This window comes from Conger conger, chromosome 16 (assembly GCF_963514075.1).
Source record: "Conger conger chromosome 16, fConCon1.1, whole genome shotgun sequence".
Taxonomy (NCBI): domain Eukaryota; kingdom Metazoa; phylum Chordata; class Actinopteri; order Anguilliformes; family Congridae; genus Conger; species Conger conger.
In genome coordinates, this window is record NC_083775.1 from 29,304,480 (window position 1) to 29,325,439 (window position 20,960).

Genomic DNA, 20,960 nt, shown 5'->3' on the forward strand with positions numbered 1-20,960 from the left:
GCCTCCATCAACCTTCTAAACGCAGCAACACAACTGCTCTCACTAGTTTTCCCCATAACAATTTAAATAAAAGTGAATCCTACGTTGAAACAGAATCACATTGTATTATGATGGTCTCGCCATTAACATTGATAAAAAAAAAAAATGGCCCGTATTCAACCTTTGTGATTACATTTAACTGACCCAATTTCACCTTCGTTCACAAGGGGTTTTAGTGATCTCTGAACTGTTTGCTTACCCGTTTGTGAAAGGAAAACATTAAATAATTAATTGAATTGTTAGCTAAGGATTATTATTTTTAAAGACAAACATTGCAGCCAATGTTATACACTTCTACAAATTCGCACTCAAACAATGAACATATAGTAAGCATTTGTCTGAACAGTGAAGAGGCATGAACTCTTCAGCAAACTCTTTTTATTAGGAGAAAAGAACATTGTGTTACACCGACAACAGCAGTGCGACGCGTTGTGTTCTCTCAGCCGAGCTTAAGCCATAACAGAGTCCCTCGTGGCCTGATAATTACAGCCGAAAATGCAATATGGCGTCTGTCTCAGCACATTTTCATTATAATAAGGGAGATGATTGGATCTTGGCTCCCATAGCCATTAATTTCTCCTGCTTTATGGCTCTCACCTACAATGTATGGTGGGTATGAAGCAACAAAGGAATCTACAGTATTCCTGAGTGGTGTGACTCACATTAGATTGTTATTAACATTATATTGTTAGTGTTCCTCAGTGATGCAGTCACTGTTTTTCCCTGGGAAAATAATTATTTGTGCTTCATAATAATTGCTTGTATTCATATTACATAGCTACTTCGAACTGCGCTTGTTCTATATATTGTATTTTCTTGGCATTTTATATTTTAGTAAACATCAATGAAACAGGTTTGATCTTCATTCCAAGACTGGATAGCTTTTCTTATTTGTATGGATAAACATCAATTTGATCTAATACACTACGTAGTCTGATTTTGTTAGAGCATAGCACCGTTTTATTGTCTTAACAGTGCACAGATCCATAAACAGCGAAACAACCATTGTTTAAAAGACAGCAGGGTTCTGCAACGGAATGCGTTTCCCTAAATAACGAAGACGGCTCATTTGTTTATATAATTAAATTATGTAAATGATATACCATCAATATATTAATGAAGTTTAGTATTCATCCACTACTTATCAGCAGACGGAAATATAACATCCATTCACCAGTGGCAACTCAGTGTACCAGTGCAATTTCAGAAGAACATTTTAGAACATCCAGTCTGCAGTACAAACTTCTTACTTGGCTTCTTGCCTTTTGCTTGAATTTGACATCTTGAAATCTTATCCTGTCATGCCCCAGGGCCCAGACTAATAAATATTACAACTATATATATAAATATCTAAAATATTTTCATAGAAGATCCGGAGTATGAAGTATACTTTTTACCCTATTGAAACTTGCAATGTTCCCGGTGCTTCTTTACAAACATCATCCACAACCTCATTTAAAGTACAACAGTTCCTAACTTTCACTTCATGTATTCTTTTGACACTGTATTGTCTGTTTTAATGACTAACCCCCTTTTCCGCCCCAGTTTGGAATGTCCGATTACATTCATGAGCTGGAGGAGGACACTTAGTGTGGGGCTCGACGGACTAACGTGTGGCCGGGACTGGCGGGTGAGTGCAGTGGGTAGCACTGCCGCCTCACAGCAAGGAGGTCCTGGGTTCAAATCCCGGTCAGCTGGGGCCTCTCTGTGTGGAGTTTGCATGTTCTTGCCGTGTTTGCGTGGGTTTCCTCCGGGTACTCTGATTTCCTCCCACAGTCCAAAGACATACAGTTTAGGCTGATTGGAGAGTCTAAATTGCCTTTGGGTATGAGTTCAGGATAAGCGGGTTAAGATAATGGATGGACAACTAACAACTATGTTAAGGAATGTGCCATTTAAAACAGGTATCTGATTTTTAATTTAAAAAAATAAACAATAGCTCTTAGTGTTATGTACGAGATGTTCCATGACACTGCTGAAAAGGAGAGAGTGGGTAAGTGAGTGTCGTGTGTGTGTGTGTGTGTGTGTGTGTGTGTGTGTGTGTGAGAGAGAGAGAGAGAGAGAGAGAGAGAGAGAGAGAGAGAGAGAGAGAGAGAGAGAGATCAGAGTCCCAGGAATTACACCATGATGTCACGCCAACAGACTTTTGGCATTCCGTCCATTATATCAGTTATCTTCTTACAGGTAAGATCTACTGTGTGTGAGCATATTCCTTCAGTGGGTGTCTTACAACTTGTAGATTAAAATCTGTTTGTGAATAACTGGTGTAACCAGATATAGCATACACAATCAACAGCCTGTCAGACCATTCAGATTGTATATGCCATATAAGTGAGGAGTAGAATCAAAGCATAAGCAGAGATGAAAATCTCGGTAAGTGAACAGTACCTACATACCAAAACAAACTGTAGTCATCTTCGGTAGCGATATCTACATTCAGTTTACAGCAAATTGGTTTTCTTACCACGGACACAAAACACAGAAATGCCTCGAATGGTAATGTTACGCTCCCTCAGATTTGGTATCAAATCTGACCTTATGAAGACAAAAGACCATATCTGAGCATCTGAAATTGAACAGACACGAGGAATAGCAATGCAGTTTGTATTGATACTGACAAACGAAACTAAATCAATACAAGCGAGAGCTGCTCGATTATTAATTGTTAATGCTTATGAATACTGACACACTGCTCAGCAGTATTGAGTGCAAAATGGAAACAGACGGCTACTGAGCTAGGTAATGGCTATTTGGTGTTAATTTAACTATCACAGAGATAACAACATGTAGAATCTGATGCACAATAGGGATAACGTGGCAGCCTGTAGCCTAGTGGCTAAGGTACTTAACTGGGACCCGGAAGCTTGGCAGTTGAAGCCCCGGTGTAGCCATTATACGATCCACACAGCTGTTGGGCCCTTGAGCAAGGCCCTTAACCCCACATTGCTCTAGGGGAGACTGTCCCCTTAGTCTAACCAGCTGTAGGTGGCTTTGCATAAACGCATCAGCTAAATAACAAATTATTATTACGCGTCCTGTCTACTACAGTTCATTTAACAATGAACATCTTAATGTATATACTTTTAACCTTAATGATTTATTAGGCAATTATAAAACTTTAGACTTATTGGTCTTCTGCTGCTGTCGCATATCCACTTAGAGGTTTGATGCATTTTGTGTGTTCAGAGATGCTCTTCTGCATACCACTAATGTGTGGTTATTTGCGTTACTGTCACCTTCCTACTGCTTTGACCAGTCTGGCCCTTATCCTGTGATGTCTCTCATTAACAAGGTGCTTTTGCCTGCAGAACTGCTGCTCACTGGATGTTTTTTTGGGTTTTTTGCACCATTCTCTGCCAACTCTAGAGACTGTTGTGTGTGAAAATCCCAAGAGATCAGCTTTTTCTGAGATACTCAAACCACCCTGTCTGGCCCCAACAATCATTCCACGGTCAAAGTCACTTTGATCACATTTCTTCCCCATTCTGAAATTTGGTCTGAACAACAGCAGAACCACTTGACCACGTCTGCATGCTTTTATGCATTTAGTTGCTGCCACTTGATTGGCTGATGAAATAGCATTAACAAGCTACAGGTCTACCTAATAAATTCCTAACTAAGTGCAATAAAATAGATAGTTAATATATGAACTGCCCCTAAGCCAATTGAAATCCACATTAATGAATATTCTACTCACAGACAGACTGTTTATAGGATAGTGGTGAGAGTTAATTATAGGCGTTCTAAGCCTCAACACTGATGCTTCTCAAGGCTGCTCCTGGTCTCCCTTCCAATAGTCTTTGCGCACTAATGAATTTACAGGATGATTCAGCAAAATGAATTAAAATGGCAGATGTAAGCCTTGTACTGGGACTGATAGTTAATAACGATGGATTTCACTATAGGGAAGAGGTCTCTAACCTAATGGACTGGTGAGACCAGAATGACCTCCAGCTAAATGTCAAGAAAACAAAGGAGGGTTTTATTTTATTAATCTCATGAAGGTCAGTAGGAAGTAAAACCACTCATAATTCATAGTGAGACAGTAGAGCAGGTAAAATTATTCAAATTCTAGTTTTTAGGCACAACAATTTCTGCTCATTTTAAGTAGGGGAGACATGTAGGCAGCTTACAAATTGAGGTGTTTCTCAAAGTCCAGTTTTACAGGTCAGTCATCAAAAGTGTGTTAACTTTTTCTTTGACAGTGTGGTCTACCGGTCTGACTCTCTCGGATATGAAACGACTTGAGAGGGTGGTCAAGATCACATCTAGGATAACTGGCTGTTCACTTCCATTTCTCACCTCAATTTATAAAACTTAGCCTTCGCCAAAAAAACATCATGATCCTTGGTGACCAGTCTTATCCAGAATTTCTCCTTCTTAAGGTTCAGGGAGAAGGTTCCGGAAGTTTAAGTTTAGAAATGAACGGTTCAAGGGGAGCATGTTCCCTAAGGCTAGTTGGTTCTTCAACAGTGTATTCTCTGTTCAATAGAATAGTATTTAATCACACAGCTACGCTTTTCTATGTAATTTATTAGACAGTTATTTATTCATCCATTATTAGGTATGACTTTTAGTGTGTATGTATTTGTACACTGATTGTATGGAATGTACAGTGCATCCGGAAAGTATTCACAGCGCTTCACTTTTTCCACATTTTGTTATGTTACAGCCTTATTCCAAAATTGATTAAATACATTTTTTCCTCCAAATACTACACACAATACCCCACATAATGACAACGTGAAAAAAGTTTTTTTTAGCTCAGGTGCATCCTGTTTCCACTGATCAACCTTGAGATGTTTCTACAGCTTAATTGGAGTCCACCTGTGGTAAACACCTGCGGGTTTTCCTCTTGACGCGGTAACGTTGATTTTTTTAAATTGCTCATTTGAACAGCAAGGGTTAGGGCTTGAGCCAGGTTGTTTGTCTATTACCTGTTAATCACTTCTACTGGTTGCATACCTGTAGAGTGATTGAACATTCGTCTTAAGTAACTTAAATAGCTGTGGAATTTATCAGTAGATTAGCTTTGATTTGGTATTGCTTGTGAGCAATTGTAGGCCATTTAAATAGGCGTGTCAGAGCGACGCTAGCGTCGCTCCGTCCCCGTTTGTGATGTTATGTTTCACCCCATCCCAGTCTGCTCTCTCCCTCGAAGACCCCCCCTGCGACGTGGGCCTCCACGGCGTCGGAACCCCTCAAACCTCAGCTATCCCCCGCTGACCCCCTGTGAGGACTTTGCTGTCACAGGGGGACTGTGGAACTGCCAGTCTGCCACTCGGAAGGCTGACTTCATCCCTGCGTATGCCTTCCTCCAGTCCCTACAATTCCTTGCCCTAACTGAGACCTGGATCACACCTGACAACACCGCCACTCCCGCTGCCCTCTCATCCTCCTTCTCCTTCTCGCACACTCCCCGGCCTTCCGGCCGTGGCGGTAGTACTGGTCTTTTAATTTCCCCCTCGTGGAAATTTTCTGTTCCCCCCCTCTCTGACCTGTCCATATCCACTTTTGAATTCCATTCTGTTGCAGTATCCTACCCTACTAAGCCTTTCATTGCAGTTATCTATCGTCCTCCAGGGCCCCTGGGAAACTTCCTTGATGAGCTAGACACCCTTCTCAGCTCCTTCCCTGAGGATGGCACCCCACTGATTCTCCTTGGAGACTTCAACATCCACCTAGAAGCCTCCCAGTCTGCTGCCTTCCTACCGCTAATCCACTCCTTCGGCCTCTCCCTGCAACACTCTCCTCCAACCCACAAGGCGGGCAATGTCCTAGACCTTGTCTTTGTAAGGAACTGCTCATGCTCCGATTTCACGGTTACCCCTCTGCATACATCTGATCACCACTTCATCTCATTCTCCCTCCCTCTTCCTCCCCATCCTCCTCCCCCTCCTCCCACCCACACTTCCTCAGCCCGCCGTAACCTCCGCTCCCTCTCACCCTCTTCCTTTGCCAGCACCGTCACCGCCTCACTCCCCCCTCTCGAATCCTTCTCCAAACTCCCCGCTGACTCTGCATCTGCCACCCTCCTTTCATCTCTCTCCTCCGCCTTTGACTCTCTCTGTCCCCCTGTCTCAAAGCCACCTCGCACATCCCCTCCCAGTCCTTGGATATCTGACACCCTCCGTACCTCCAGGGCCAGCCTCCGCGCAGCGGAGAGGAAGTGGGGGAAATCCAGAGACGCTTCCGACCTCATGACTTACCAGTCTCTCCTGGCGGCATTCTCTTCCGATGTCACTGCCGCCAAAGCAAAATACTATCAAACGCAAATTCAGAACTCTGCTTCTAACCCCCGGAAACTTTTCTCCATTTTCTCCTCTCTCCTCAACGCACCGCCTCCTCCTCCTCAGTCCTCCTTTCTCAACTCCTGCTCTGCCACCGCCCTACAACCTGTGCCCTTGACCCTATCCCCTCTTCTCTTCTCCAAACTATCACACCTGACATTCTCCCATTTGTCACCTCCCTTGTCAACTCCTCCCTGTCTTCCGGCTGTTTTCCGGCATCCTCCAAGAGGGCCCACATCACTCCGCTGCTAAAAAAGCCTACCCTGGATCCCTCCATCATCCAGAACTACCGCCCGGTATCTCTTCTTCCTTTCCTTTCTAAAACTATAGAACGAGCCGCTTCTACTCAACTTTCTTCCTTCTTTTCTAACAACAACCTGCTAGACCCCCATCAGTCTGGCTTCAGATCGGGCCACTCGACAGAGACGGCGCTCCTCTCTGTCAGTGAGTCACTCCATGCCGCACGAGCAGCCTCCCTCTCCTCTGTCCTCATTCTTCTAGATCTCTCCGCTGCCTTCGACACTGTGGATCACTCCATCCTCCTGTCTGCCCTGTCAGCAACGGGCATCTGTGGCACAGCCCTGGACTGGATTGAGTCCTACCTCTCTGGTCGCTCCTTCCAGGTTGCCTAGGCTGGTTCGGTATCGACACCTCGGCCCCTCGCCACAGGAGTTCCCCAGGGCTCAGTCCTTGGCCCGCTTCTTTTTTCTCTCTACACTCGCTCCCTTGGCCCTGTGATCACTGCACATGGGCTATCCTACCACTGCTATGCGGACGATACCCAACTCTTCGTCTCGTTCCCGCCGTCTGATACGCAGGTTTCAGCCCGTATCTCTGCTTGCCTGAGGGACATCCAGAGCTGGATGGACAACCACCATCTAAAGCTCAACCCAGGTAAAACTGAAATGATATTCATCCCTGCTAATACCTCTCCCCATCTGGATCTCTCCATTTCCCTCGGGGATACCACACTCACGCCGTCACCCAGTGCAAGGAACCTCGGCGTGGTGATGGACAGCAGACTGTCCCTTTCCGAGAACATTGCGGCGGTGACCCGGTCTTGCAGGTTCTTCCTATACAACATACGGAGAATCCGCCCCTTTCTCACCCCCTACTCGACCCAGCTCCTGGTCCAAGCGATGGTTCTGTCCCGCCTGGACTACTGCAATTCCCTCTTGGCTGGCCTCCCAGCGTCCGCCATCAGACCCCTCCAACTCATCCAGAATGCAGCAGCTCGTCTGGTCTTCAACCTTCCCAAATACTCACATGTCACCCCCCTGCTTACTTCCCTCCACTGGCTGCCTGTCATGGCTCGCATCAAATTCAAAACATTGGTGCTAGCCTTCCAAGCAGTTAAAGGGTCTTCCCCAGCTTATCTGCAAAAAATCATCAGACCCTACACCCCTGCCAGACCTCTTCGTTCAGCCTCCACAGGCCGCTTGGCACCTCCCCCTCTCAGAACCTCCACCTCACGCTCACGACTACTGTCTGTTCTGGCTCCACGGTGGTGGAACGAACTCCCCGTTGAGGTCAGAACTATAGAATCTCTCCCCACCTTCAAGCGCAAGCTGAAGACACACCTCTTCAAACAGCACCTCTCCCCATCCCTCCCTACCTCCCTGTGAACCTTAATTGTTGTCTCTGTGACTTGTGTATCGGTATTTTAGTTGGCTAGGTAAGCAGTGTTTGGATAGTTAACTTTGGTGACTTTTGCTCTGTTTGTTTGTTTGTTCAAAAAAAAAAAAAAAAAAAAAAAAAAAAAAAATTGCCCTTGTCCTTATCTTTGTTGTACAGGTAGCAGTTGAAATTGTACTTACCTCTAGGGTCTTTCAGCGAACTTATCCCTGGTTATGGGTTTGCACTTTGTTGTACGTCGCTCTGGATAAGAGCGTCTGCCAAATGCCAATAATGTAATGTAATGTAAAAATTCAGTTGATTGGACATGATTTGGAAAGGCACACACCTGTCTATATAAGGTCCCACAGTTGACAGTGCATGTCGGAGCACAAACCAAGCATGAAGTCAAAGGAACTGCCTGTAGACCTCCAAGACAGGATTGTCTCGAGGCACAAATCTGGGGAAGGGTACAGAAACATTTCTGCTGCTTTGAAGGTCCCAATGAGCACATTGCCCATCATCTGTAAATGGAAGAAGTTTGGAACCACCAGGACTCTTCCTAGAGCTGGCCGCCCGTCTAAACTGAGCAATCGGGGGAGAAGGGCCTTAGTCAGGGAGGTGACCAAGAAAGCGATGGTCACTCTGTCAGAGCTCCAGCGTTCCTCTGTGGAGAGAGGAGAACCTTCCAGAAGGACAACCGTCTCTGCAGCAATCCACCAATCAGGTCTGTATGGTAGAGTGGCCAGATGGAAGCCACTCCTTAGTAAAAAGCACATGGCAGCCCGCCTGGAGTTTGCCAAAAGGCACCTGAAGGACTCTCAGACCATGAGAAACAAAATTCTCTGGTCTGATGAGACAAAGATTGAACTCTTTGGCGTGAATGCCAGGCGTCATGTTTGGAGGAAACCAGGCACCGCTCATCACCTGGCCAATACCATCCCTACAGTGAAGCATGGTGGTGGCAGCATCATGCTGTGGGGATGTTTTTCAGCGGCAGGAACTGGGAGACAAGTCAGGATTGAGGGAAAGATGAATGCAGCAATGTACAGAGACATCCTGGATTAAAGCCTGCTCCAGAGCGCTCTTGACCTCAGACTGGGGCGACGGTTCATCTTTCAGCAGGACAACGACCCTAAGCACACAGCCAAGATATCAAAGGAGTGGCTTCAGGACAACTCTGTGAATGTCCTTGAGTGGCCCAGCCAGAGCCCAGACTTGAATCCGATTGAACATCTCTGGAGAGATCTGAAAATGGCTGTGCACCGACGCCCCATCCAACCTGATGAAGCTTGAGAGGTGCTGCAAAGAGGAATGGGCGAAACTGCCCAAAGATAGGAGTGCCAAGCTTGTGGCATCATATTCAAAAAGACTTGAGGCTGTAATTGCTGCCAAAGGTGCATCAACAAAGTACTGAGCAAAGGCTGTGAATACTTATGTACATGTGATTTCTTAGTTTTTTATTTTTAATAAATTTGCAAAAATTTCTAAACATCTTTCATGTTGTCATTATGGGGTGTTGTGTGTAGAATTTTGAGGAAAAAAATGAATTTATTCAATTTTGGAATAAGGCTGTAACATAACAAAATGTGGGAAAAGTGAAGCGCTGTGAATACTTTCCGGATGCACTGTATGTACTATATGTATGTATGTATGTATTTTGTGTATTTTGCCATTTTTGCACCGATGCATCTGTTTAGTTTTTTTAGGAACTCACCTAAGTAAATTCCTAACGACCTTTGGTTGTAATGGCGATAAAGTTTCATTGGAATTGGATTGGACAGACAGATGGATGGACAGACATACAGACAGCCAGACCAGCTGACGGACAGCCACACAACCTTCACTGTAGCTACAGGTGGAGGTAAAATAAAAAAGTAAAAATAAATAAAAAGCACAAGAGAGCAGGAATCAAACAAGGTGTACAAACCACCCAACAGCCAAACATAAGACACCCTGGATGAGAAATGCAACCCAGAAATCTATAACACCGGTAATCTGTAACACCGGTAGTGTTTGTGAGAAAACGTATAGATGAAGGAGGAACCACACAATAAATGAATAAATAAACAGATTTTTACTCTTTTTAACAGAACATTGTATTCTGGTGTTGGAGTGTCTGTTAAATTTAATGTTCACACTTTACAATAAGGTTCATGAATTGACTACCGTAGTCGTTAACATGAATTAATGATGGACAAATACATAAATTAACCATGAAATTAACCTTTCATTAGTTAATGCATTTGCACATGAAAATGTATTCATTAGCAAATCATAGGATGAACTTATAATTATAACTATAATTAACCATGCACATATACATTAACTGACTTTTTCATTCCAATATGAATTGGCAATAACTAATGTAGTTGTTAACATGAATTAATGATGTATAAACACATTAATAGAGCCGTACAGATTAAGTTCTCAGTCGCCGTTAGTCAACAACTACATTCATTCATGCCAATTCACGGAACCTTATTGTGAAGTGTGACCACTTTAATATTTGTGGACAGATATAGGTTGAGAAGTGATGAAAAAGCCTGACTTTGTTCTGCGGACGGTTGTAATGTAAGATCACAGAAAGTCTGTGAAAAAAGACATTGATGAAGCCAGCTATAGGGGGAAAAAAAAACATAATTATAATCTTCAACTTGAATCCAAGGCAATCTCTGCACATTTGGCAGTTAGTCTGAAAAGCCTTTATCATAATGGCATATCCATAAACGGAATTTAAAAGCCAGAATAAAGGACGATGACTGTGGAGGACTCTGTATATAAACAGTGCTGCTCTGACACTGGCAACAGCTTGGGCATCATTAAAGTCCCATTCAAACATTTTTTTAAATCACTTAAAGATGATGTATATTTCCTTTTTAGTATTGTTTAACACTTAACAGCCATTGTCAAAGGGAAGAAAAGAGACATGCAACTGCCCATTTTATACCAAATCATACTTTCTTAATAATATACTACTATAAGTGGAGAGCTTGACATTATAACGGTATGGGTGCGTTTTTGTATGCAAATCTGAAGAAAATGACACATCAGTGACTGGCAGTAAAGAAAGGACAGCAGGGAGGCAGAATTCAGTTTTTGAGGCAAGGTAGACTGTGCCTCTGTCTCTCTGGGATGTCATTCTCAGTGGTTTTAAAGTAAAGTAGCTCTTGCAAGTACACTGTATGCTTTATCAAGACAGCACAGGCTAACTTTGAGCTGTAACACTGCGAAACAAAGTACACAAAGATGTTCAGAGAAAATGTTAGAGAATCGAATGCCTCACCACAGGGTTCCCGTCAATATTATGTGTGGAAAGCTGTAGTGGTTTAACAAACTGATGCGTGCAACTAGAATATTAGTGGTTGAACATCCAATAAATGGTTTGTTGGCTGACTAGAGAAATTAGCATTTATATGTTTATATGTTCATTCCTTATATTCATGGTATATTCATGGTAAATGGTTGGCATTTATATAGCGCATTTAGCCAAAGCGCTATACAATTGATGCTTCTCATTCACCCATTCATAGACACACTTGCACAATTGGCAATGCAAGGCACCAACCAGCTCGCCAGGAGCATTTGGGGGTTAGATGCCTAGGGACACTTCCAACACACCCAGGGTGGGATCGAACCAGCAACCGTCCGACCACCAGACAAATGCTCTTACCACCTGAGCCAATGTAGCCCCCATTCATAAATACACAGTGGAAATGTACAGTGACTTTGATTCAAACCAAAATGTCCATTTCAGGATGGCCATACATTAAACTACACTATAGTAATTTAACAGTCACTGTCATCCAGATGAGAGAACCTAAATGCATACACATGAGTTAAGCGAACATTAACACATTAACGAATGCAAGTTAACTCCCATCAAACTCAAACCACATTATACACATTATTGGTTTACTGTGTATATGTATACAGCATAGTCTACATAAAGCCATCATGCTTTCATAATCCTGTATTAACTGATAAGAAAAGAGCATTGGGGTGGGAGTAGAAAGGAAAAGAAGTCTCTGGAAAAGGGTTTCTAGGCTTCAGATTTACACACATTAGATGCCTACAGCCAGTCTGTTCATGACTTTACCGACATCTTGTCTATTTACACCTACATCCTGGTACAGGTGCTGTTTGGTTAATGTCGCTAAGAATGTGAATGAAGTCAAACAAAACAAAAACAGGGGGTTGGAGTGAGATTGGGGCCAGCTACTGTACATATTCAACTTCATATAATACAAGTGTCTTGGATGATAAACAAACATGTTGCAGTAAAATATTCAAATTGTTATTGTCGATGGTTCTGTTAGTTTCAGCACAGAATAATATGTGGTTCTTAAGATTAAGAACACACTGATGTTCCCTACTGAAGATAAAAATGAATTTCTAGGTTTGCACAGGGATTGGCTAAATCTCTAATACTTCATACATATTCACTCAAGTCTGTTAACTGATTCTCTCAATCCTGGATTGGCACAGTCATGATTATTCTTTCCTTGGAAGGGACCCATTTCCAAGGCGACATACCGAGTAAGCCTTGGTCATCTTCCTGCCAGGAATTTAAACATTCATAAGGGCTCTGGAGGTTATTCCACGACAGAAGGCAAGTTAAAACATTCATGGGGCACTGCAAGTCAGTCGATAAAAAGTATAAATCATATCAAACAGCAGCACATCGAGCAGATGTCCCTCTCGGATGCCGATATGAAAAGCGCAAAGAGTTTTCTCCGGTCCCTTAAGTGGTTTAAGCTGCTGTCATTTCAGGCTTACCCAGTGCTGGTTCGGCACAGTCCTTGTACTGCTCGGGGGTGCAGAAGGGAGAATCACCTGCAAACAGAGCACAAGTTCAGGTCAGCCATTTTGTTTTGCCGGTGATTAGTCATGGTTATCTTCCCTGCTGACACGAAACGTTCTTGCAATGTCACGGGAATGTTTTGCGAATGTTATAACATTGCCACCACATGGCAGCAACATTGGGAGAATGTTACACAGCCAGATACACCGTTCACAGGAGGACAAGTGTTCTGGGTTTGTTTTGTTTGCAGCGTTGTATGCCACAAAAGATAACAGGCAAAATTTAGCTCCCTGTTCACACAACATTACAGTGATAAAATTGAGCAAAAACATCTTACAAATCGCTAGGCACAAACTTCACACTTTGTTTCCAGTTGTTTGTTAAACTTCTATTTGATTTATCAGGCGCTGGAACAAGCAAAGGCATTTAAAACACATTTGTACTGTAAATTACCATCTACTCTACAAAGTAATGTCTGCATAAGAAATGCATGGTGTACTTCTGAAATCAAATTTAACACCAACTCAGATTCACAGTAATGGGTGAGACCATGTCCTGAATTAAATTCTCTACACGGTTTTGTCTGTTTGTATCGTTAATATTGCAAGGTCTGCAGATGCCAAGAAACATGAAGGGAAAGTATGTCCTAAGTACTTCAATTCAGATATTCTCAATTCTCAATTCTCTATTATGACCAATGGTGGTTTCTTTGGGAGGAATACTTGTAGCCGAGAGGGAGAGAGAACGAGAGAGAGAGAGAGAGAGAGAGAGAGAGAGAAAGAGAATTTCATGGTTTTGCAGCGATCCCACCAGCCCCAAGATTGACATCACCCACTCAGCCAAAGACACCTCATATCTTTTATGGAGTCAGGATTACTGACTGGTCCAGACAGTGGCTGAGTCGATAGGACAAAAGACAGGCAGGCAGCAGGCGACTGTTTGCTTTCTCACACAAAATATATCAGTGCGGCTGCCGTCGACGTTCCCTCTGAAATGACGGTGAAATGAGTGGAAAAAGGAAGTGACGGCGAGGGGGTGTTAGAGAGAGGGAGAGAGAGCGAGAGAGTGACACGGCGCGGAGGGAAAATGAGACACCTTTGAAGAGTGTGACGGATGTGAGAAGGAGAGAAGCCCCCGAAGGCGGCAGGAGAAAGGGATGGGAGGACTAAGAGAAATAAGGAGAAGCGCTCTACCTGGCATGTGCACCATCCTGCAGTTGCAGTTCTCCACGATGTAGCGCGTCTCGCAGTCGATGCGGCAGGCGGTGACGCTGTACACCTGGAAGAATCCGGAATCCGGGGCCTTCGACTGGCATTCCCCCCACGGCGGGGGCAGGTACGTCAGCTGCAGAGAACGCACACACACACACACACACACACGGTAGGATTCTCGACACGTCCCGCGTTTCTACCGCGTCGAAAACCGCAAGTTCGGCTTTCGGGCCGCGTGTAATTGACAAACGAATGGAAAAAGATAAGACGCAAATTAAATCTAAACTCAAACGTGAAAGAAAGTGACGAGAAAGTCGAGGCATTTAATTTCATTCGCTTTGTTGCTTACGCTGCATTGCGGGGAAAGGTTCGAGACGAATGACAATGTAATGCGAGCGATGGAAACAAAACTCGAGGGTGGAGCTTTCCGCGATTGAGAAGCCGGACCGGAAAGCAGGTGGAGCGAGACGGCGGGTACACGGAGACGCTCCTTCTAAACACAGAACCACCGCCGCCCGGCTAGAACGGAGACGCAAACAATAACCCAGCCCCCGTGATAGCGGGGGGGTCGCGCCACCAGCCGGGATACGCGGCCCGCGGGGGTGTTCTGAGCTACGTAGCGGGAGACCTGCCTCGCACACGAGCTCCCTGCCCGCCTCCGCAGATTCACCCGGCTCCACCGTACACTGTACGGCTCGTACGTTCGGTTTCCCCTTCCGCGTCGATGCGAGACGCAGAGACAGTGAAACGCTCAGGCTCGGATTAGTACAAACTGAGCTCGGTGTTTGATGTCAAAGAACAAGCGCAAGCCGGGATTTAATTTTAGGTGTCGTTATAAACTCTTCCGAGTCGCAGACGATTACCCGTCACTGTGAAATGTCTTAATTAAAAGTTTGATGTACATTTTACTCCACTACAACAATTTTTAAGACTTCTCTCTCGATTTATCTAAATGAAGAATGGTCAGATCGTAAAAAAAGTTTTATTAGTTTAATAAAACAAAAGTACAGTCCAGCAAAAATACATTCACAGAGAATTGGCTGCCTCAACCCTCACTTGCATTACCCTAAGCCTAACCCTAAATGGAATTCTAACCCTACACTAAAAAAAAGGTTTATCAAGGGTTTTTCACATGGCTAAAGCTTGTGCATGCAACCGGTTCCCATTAAAGAACCCCATTTTTTATAGTTCCAAAGGGTTCCTTGCTCGGGGCTGCAACGGGTTCTTCACAGCTCAGAAAGCTTCTAGGCAGATCAATAACTGATATTGCTGTTGGTTTTAAAGGTAATATGGTCAATGGTTCTTCTCGTTCACCCATTCATACACGCACTCGCACACCATGCAAGGCACCAACCAGTTCGCCAGGGGCATTTTAGGGGTTAGGTGTCTCGCTCAGGGACACGTCAACACACCCAGGTCGAGATCAAACCAGCAACCGTCCTTTTGCTCTTACCGCCTGAGCCAATGTCGCCCCACGTAGCTAATATGGCTTTTGAATCAAAAGATGTACTGTAGTGCTTCGTGGCAAGCAAGTAATTCCATCATTTACATAAATAACATGAACAATTTAAATGACAAAAAAAAACATTCAGACATTACCTAAATTACACTGCCATTATTGCAAATTAGAAAAGATATTACCAGACACTAACAAGCTAAACACTAATCTATTGTCATATTAAGTCCCAATATCTATCATACACAAACTGGGAAATTTTTTTCAAAGGCCACACATGTAGATTTTTTTCCTCCGCAGTAGGATTTAAAAAATCTATAAAAATCCTAAAAAATATCTAAATTATAGTGTTCCCTCGATCTTACTTACTGTATAAGAAGACATCAATTTCTTACATGTACAGTGGTGTGAAAAAGTGTTTGCCCCTTCCTGATTTCTTATTTTTTTGCATGTTTGTCACACTTAGATGTTTCAGATCATCAAACAAATTTAAATATTAGTCAAAGACAACGCAAGTAAACACAAAATGCAGTTTTTAAATGAAGGTTTTTATTATTAAGGGAGAAAAAAAATCCACCCTACATGACCCTGTGTGAAAAAGTGATTGCCCCCTAAACCTAATAACTGGTTGGGCCACCCGTAGCAGCAACAACTGCAATCAAGCGTTTGCGATAACTTGCAATGAGTCTCTTACAGCGCTATGAAGGAATTTTGGCCCACTCATCTTTGCAGAATTGTTGTAATTCAGCCACATTGGAGGGTTTTCGAGCATGAACCGCCTTTTTAAGGTCATGCCACAGCATCTCAATAGGATTCAGGTCAGGACTTTGACTAGGCCACTCCAAAGTCTTCATTTTGTTTTTCTTCAGCCATTCAGAGGTGGATTTGCTGGTGTGTTTTGGATCATTGTCCTGCTGCAGAACCCAAGTTCGTTTCAGCTTGAGGTCACGAACAGATGGCCGGACATTCTCCTTCAGGATTTTTTGGTAGACAGCAGAATTCATGGTTCCATTTATCACAGCAAGTCTTCCAGGTCCTGAAGCAGCAAAACAGCCCCAGACCATCACACTACCACCACCATATTTTACTGTTGGTATGATGTTCTTTTTCTCAAATGCGATGTTACTTTTACGCCAGATGTAATGGGACACACACCTTCCAAAAAGTTCAACTTTTGTCTCGTCAGACCAGAGTATTTTCCCAAAAGTCTTGGGGATCATCAAGATGTTTTCTGGCAAAATTGAGACGAGCCTTAATGTTCTTTTTGCTCAGCAGTGGTTTTCGTCTTGGAACTCTGCCATGCAGGCCATTTTTGCCCAGTCTCTTTCTTATGGTGGAGTCATGAACACTGACCTTAACTGAGGCAAGTGAGGCCTGCAGTTCTTTGGATGTTGTTGTGGGGTCTTTTGTGACCTCTTGGATGAGTCGTCGCTGCGCTCTTGGGGTAATTTTGGTCGGCCGGCCACTCCTGGGAAGGTTCACCACTGTCCCATGTTTTCGCCATTTGTGGATAATGGCTCTCACTGTGGTTCGCTGGAGTCCCAAAGCTTTAGAAATGGCTTTATAACCTTTTCCAGACTGATAGATCTCAATTACTTTCTTTCTCATTTGTTCCTGAATTTCTTTAGATCTCGGCATGATGTCTAGCTTTTGAGGATCATTTGGTCTACTTCACTTTGTCAGGCAGGTCCTATTTAAGTGATTTCTTGATTGAGAACAGGTGTGGCTAGAGAAATTGAAGATCAGGCCTGGGTGTGGCTAGAGAAATTGAACTCAGGTTTGATAAACCACAGTTAAGTTATGTTTTAACAGGGGGGGCAATCACTTTTTCCACACAGGGCTATGTAGATTTGGATTTCTTTTCTCCCTTAATAATAAAAACCTTCATTTAAAAACTGCATTTTGTGTTTACTTGTGTTGTCTTTGAATAATATTTAAATTTGTTTGATGATCTGAAACATTTAAGTGTGACAAACATGCAAAAAAATAAGAAATCAGGAAGGGGGCATACACTTTTTTACACCACTATATAAATGTACAAAAACCTGCCCGGTGCTTTCACAGTTACCCCAGAGGCACTTGGCATGTTTCCACTTGCAATTCTGACCTTGAATGTATCAAACCCATTCAAGCCAAATAAACATACCAACATGGAACAGGCCTGAGAAACCTGAACTGGCTTGAAGGCCACACACATTTCTTATTAGGTAAAAACAGACTTACAATACCCACTGACTCCATGCATGACAGGGCTAATAATTCAATTCAATTTTATTTGCCTCGCGCTTTTCGCAGCAGACTGTCCCAAAGGCGCTTTACATAACATGAGGCAGGGGATCAGACGTGCAACTTCGGGGAATACGGGGGATTAAGCTTTTAAATGTTCTGTGCTACTAAGGTAGCAAGACGAAGGTAGCACAGCTTTGTGCTATGCGATACAGCACATCATAACATTACTTTGGACACACTGTATGGTTAAATGGATGTCCAATATCAATCGGACAAGCTCAAGATAACAACAATGCGAATACCATTTGCATTATGAATGTTGTAACATTACTGTGTCTGTCTTCTGCCTGCAAACTGTGTGCAATCTGAACATAACTTAGCCCACCTGTGTGTGTGTGTGTGTGTGTGTGTGTGTGTACAAGGGTCAGGTAAGATGAACCAGCTCTGGGAGCAAAAGCACCGAGTGGCTGCTAGTTTGCGTCATCCCTGTGAAATCGAATTACTTCCTGGAATTATATGAACAGCTATAATTACATTTCATAATAGCTTTTTGCCAAGAAGCTTTTTTCCACTTTTTTGCTATTTTGGGGCACTTTGTAGATCGAATGTTGTACATGAGGTATTCGAACTTCATATTGCATTTTTGATAATAAATTAATAAATACAGTCTCTACAAATCTTTAGTAAAGATACCAAATCCATACACACACACACGCACATGATTTGAATGTAAACAGCAGCACCAAAACAAATGAAAGTTTCACTGAGCTTCGTTGTGGTTTCTTCAGTAATACATGCCTTACAGCATGTAGTACTGGTGTTACTTCCTAGGCCGTATTAAAATATGAATTTAAACCAGCAGTTTATTACTGAAGGTTACACTTGACACTGACTTTAAAACGGTCAATTGAATTTCTAATGGAGTCCATTTTCAGTCCCCTAGTCGAAGCGTGCCCCTTCTGGTAAAACTACATGTGAAAATCTGCATATTTACCAAGGGCAAAGATACACCAAAATGTCATCTCCAAGGGGCAGGTCTTAATTGCATATTTAAACTATTAAAACTGGTTGGAGGGAAAAGTGCACACAGTACACATTTATAATATTGGTCCTTAAAATCTTTCCTATGCATAAAACATGCACTAGCCTTGGTCATTGCGGTCATTGCGTAATTGCGGTAGCCTGGGTTAAAATGTGACTCTTGGGGATTAATTTATCAAGGCTTTCTTTGGAAGGGTGGGCAGGGGGCAGGGGGTTAAATGGCTGTAGTTAGCAGCAGTTAGCAAGTCAGAAATGCTAGTGGCCCCAGACCACTAGTGATCCCAGATCACCACTGGTGATCCCAGATCAAAACTAGTGATCTGGGAGTCGTGGTTCTCTGAGGAAATAGGAGAAGGGTTCCACATACATACAGATATCCATGCATACGTGTATCCAACTAGACTGCTTCAGCAGGGGGGACTGTCATGCAGCCTATTTCCACAGCAACTTTTTCAAAACCAGCTGGGGAATGCCTGCTGGATTTGATGTCATGGAACGTACAAATCGCTTCGCTGCGCAAAATGACTGCTCTTATCATTAACCACTCACATATAGCACACAGACAACACTCGTTAACTCCAGCAGAGACTGAATATGAGACTCCTCACCTGGACAACTTCACAGGCCCAAAATAAGAGACGGTGGGAGCACACATTACCTTACAGTTATGGTATAGGAGCGACAATGGCTCAGGTGGTAAGAGCAGTCGTCTGGCAGTTGGAGGGTTGCTGGTTCGAATCCCACCCTGGGTGTGTCAAAGTGTTCTTGACCTAACCCCCAAATGCTCCTGACGAGCTGGTTAGTACCTTGCATGGCAGCCAATCGCCGTGTGTGTATGAATGGGTGAATGAGAAGCATCAATTGTACAGTGCTTTGGATAAAGGTGCTATATAAATGCCAACCATGTAGCCGACACTTTTATCAAAAGCGACTTAGTTGATTAGACTGAGCAGGGATCAATCCCCATCCCCTGGGCCTTGCTCAAGGGCCCAATAGCTGCATGGATCATAGTGTGCCTCCTTGAACCACCAATCTTCCAGATCCCAGTTATGTATTGCCACTAGGCTACAGGCTGCCACAGTACACAGAGCTCAGAGAAATGCTGTTTAATGGGCAGAGGAGACTTTGACATGAAACGACATCTTCCTAAGAGTGAAAAATAGCTGTAATGTCGAAAACATGTCAGTTATGTCCTGTTTTTTACTCTGAGGATGGCATCTTTCAAAGTCAGTCTCCCCTGTCCATTTTCAGTTCATGCCGCCATGATTTTATGTGCATCATGATTTTTTCTTAAATCATATCTAAGACATTTGAAACACTGTCCATCATTTATATATTATACACTCTTTATCTTTATTACTTTATTAGGTATTTATTCAACTTATTTTTTTTACTTCTACTGCTGTAGCCTATCCACTTAGTTATGATGCGTTGTGTGTTCAGAGATGCTCTTCTGCATACCACTGTTATTTGCGTTACTGTCACCTTCCTGTCAGCTTTGACCAGTCTGGCCCTTCTCCTCTGATGTCTCTCATTAACAAGGTGTTTCTGTCTGCAGAACTGCTGCTCACTGGATTTTTTGTTTGTTTTTTGCAGGATTCTTCACAAACTCACTGCATGAAAATCCCAGAAGATCAGCAGTCTCTGAGATACTCAAACCACCCTGTATGCCACCAACAATGATTCCACAGTCAGTCACAAATTTTCCCCCTATTCTGATGGTTGATGTGAACATTAACTGAAGCTCCTAACCTGTATCTACATGATGTATGCATTGCAGTGCTGCCACACAATAGGCTGATTAGATAATCGCATTAATAAGTAGGTGTAATAAAGTAAAAATGTTCTAATAAAGTGCTCGGTGAGTGTATAACAGGGGCAGCAAGTACTTACATGTTTGGGGTCAAGTTAAAAAAAGCATTTCCTCATGAGTTTCTATCATCAAAAATAAAAAGTTTTTAGTTTTTTTTTTAAACCAGTTGAGTGTGTCAAGACAAAATGCAGCAGAATTGTTTGAACTGAGGGGCCTGAATTCTCTAAGCAATTAGACAAAATCATTTTCATGACAACATGGAAGGACTCTATACAAGTTACGACAATGAAAAATATGATGCTATAAATAATTATGAAAGAGATTAAATGTGATAATTATCATAAGAGAGCCATTCTATTGTACGCAGAGACAACTGCGCTTTTCCCAGTTTTTTGCCTTTTGTTCGTATTTTTCCTGTCAAGCACTTTGAGTTGCAGTCTGCATGAAAGGTGCAAACAAATGA

At 43.1% G+C, this 20,960-nt stretch overlaps 1 protein-coding gene across 3 annotated transcripts in view; it reads right to left on the reverse strand.

The window, feature by feature from the left end:
- Window positions 1-20,960, reverse strand: part of LOC133115238 (acid-sensing ion channel 2-like) — a 404,480-nt gene that overhangs the window by 7,785 nt on the left and 375,735 nt on the right. For all 3 annotated transcript variants that reach the window (XM_061225047.1, XM_061225046.1, XM_061225045.1), the window contains 2 exons: window positions 13,941-14,091; window positions 12,723-12,779 (listed from right to left, as the gene is read on the reverse strand). In XM_061225047.1, the coding sequence (XP_061081031.1) occupies window positions 12,723-12,779; window positions 13,941-14,091 (208 nt within the window). The remainder of the gene's footprint in view (window positions 1-12,722; window positions 12,780-13,940; window positions 14,092-20,960) is intronic.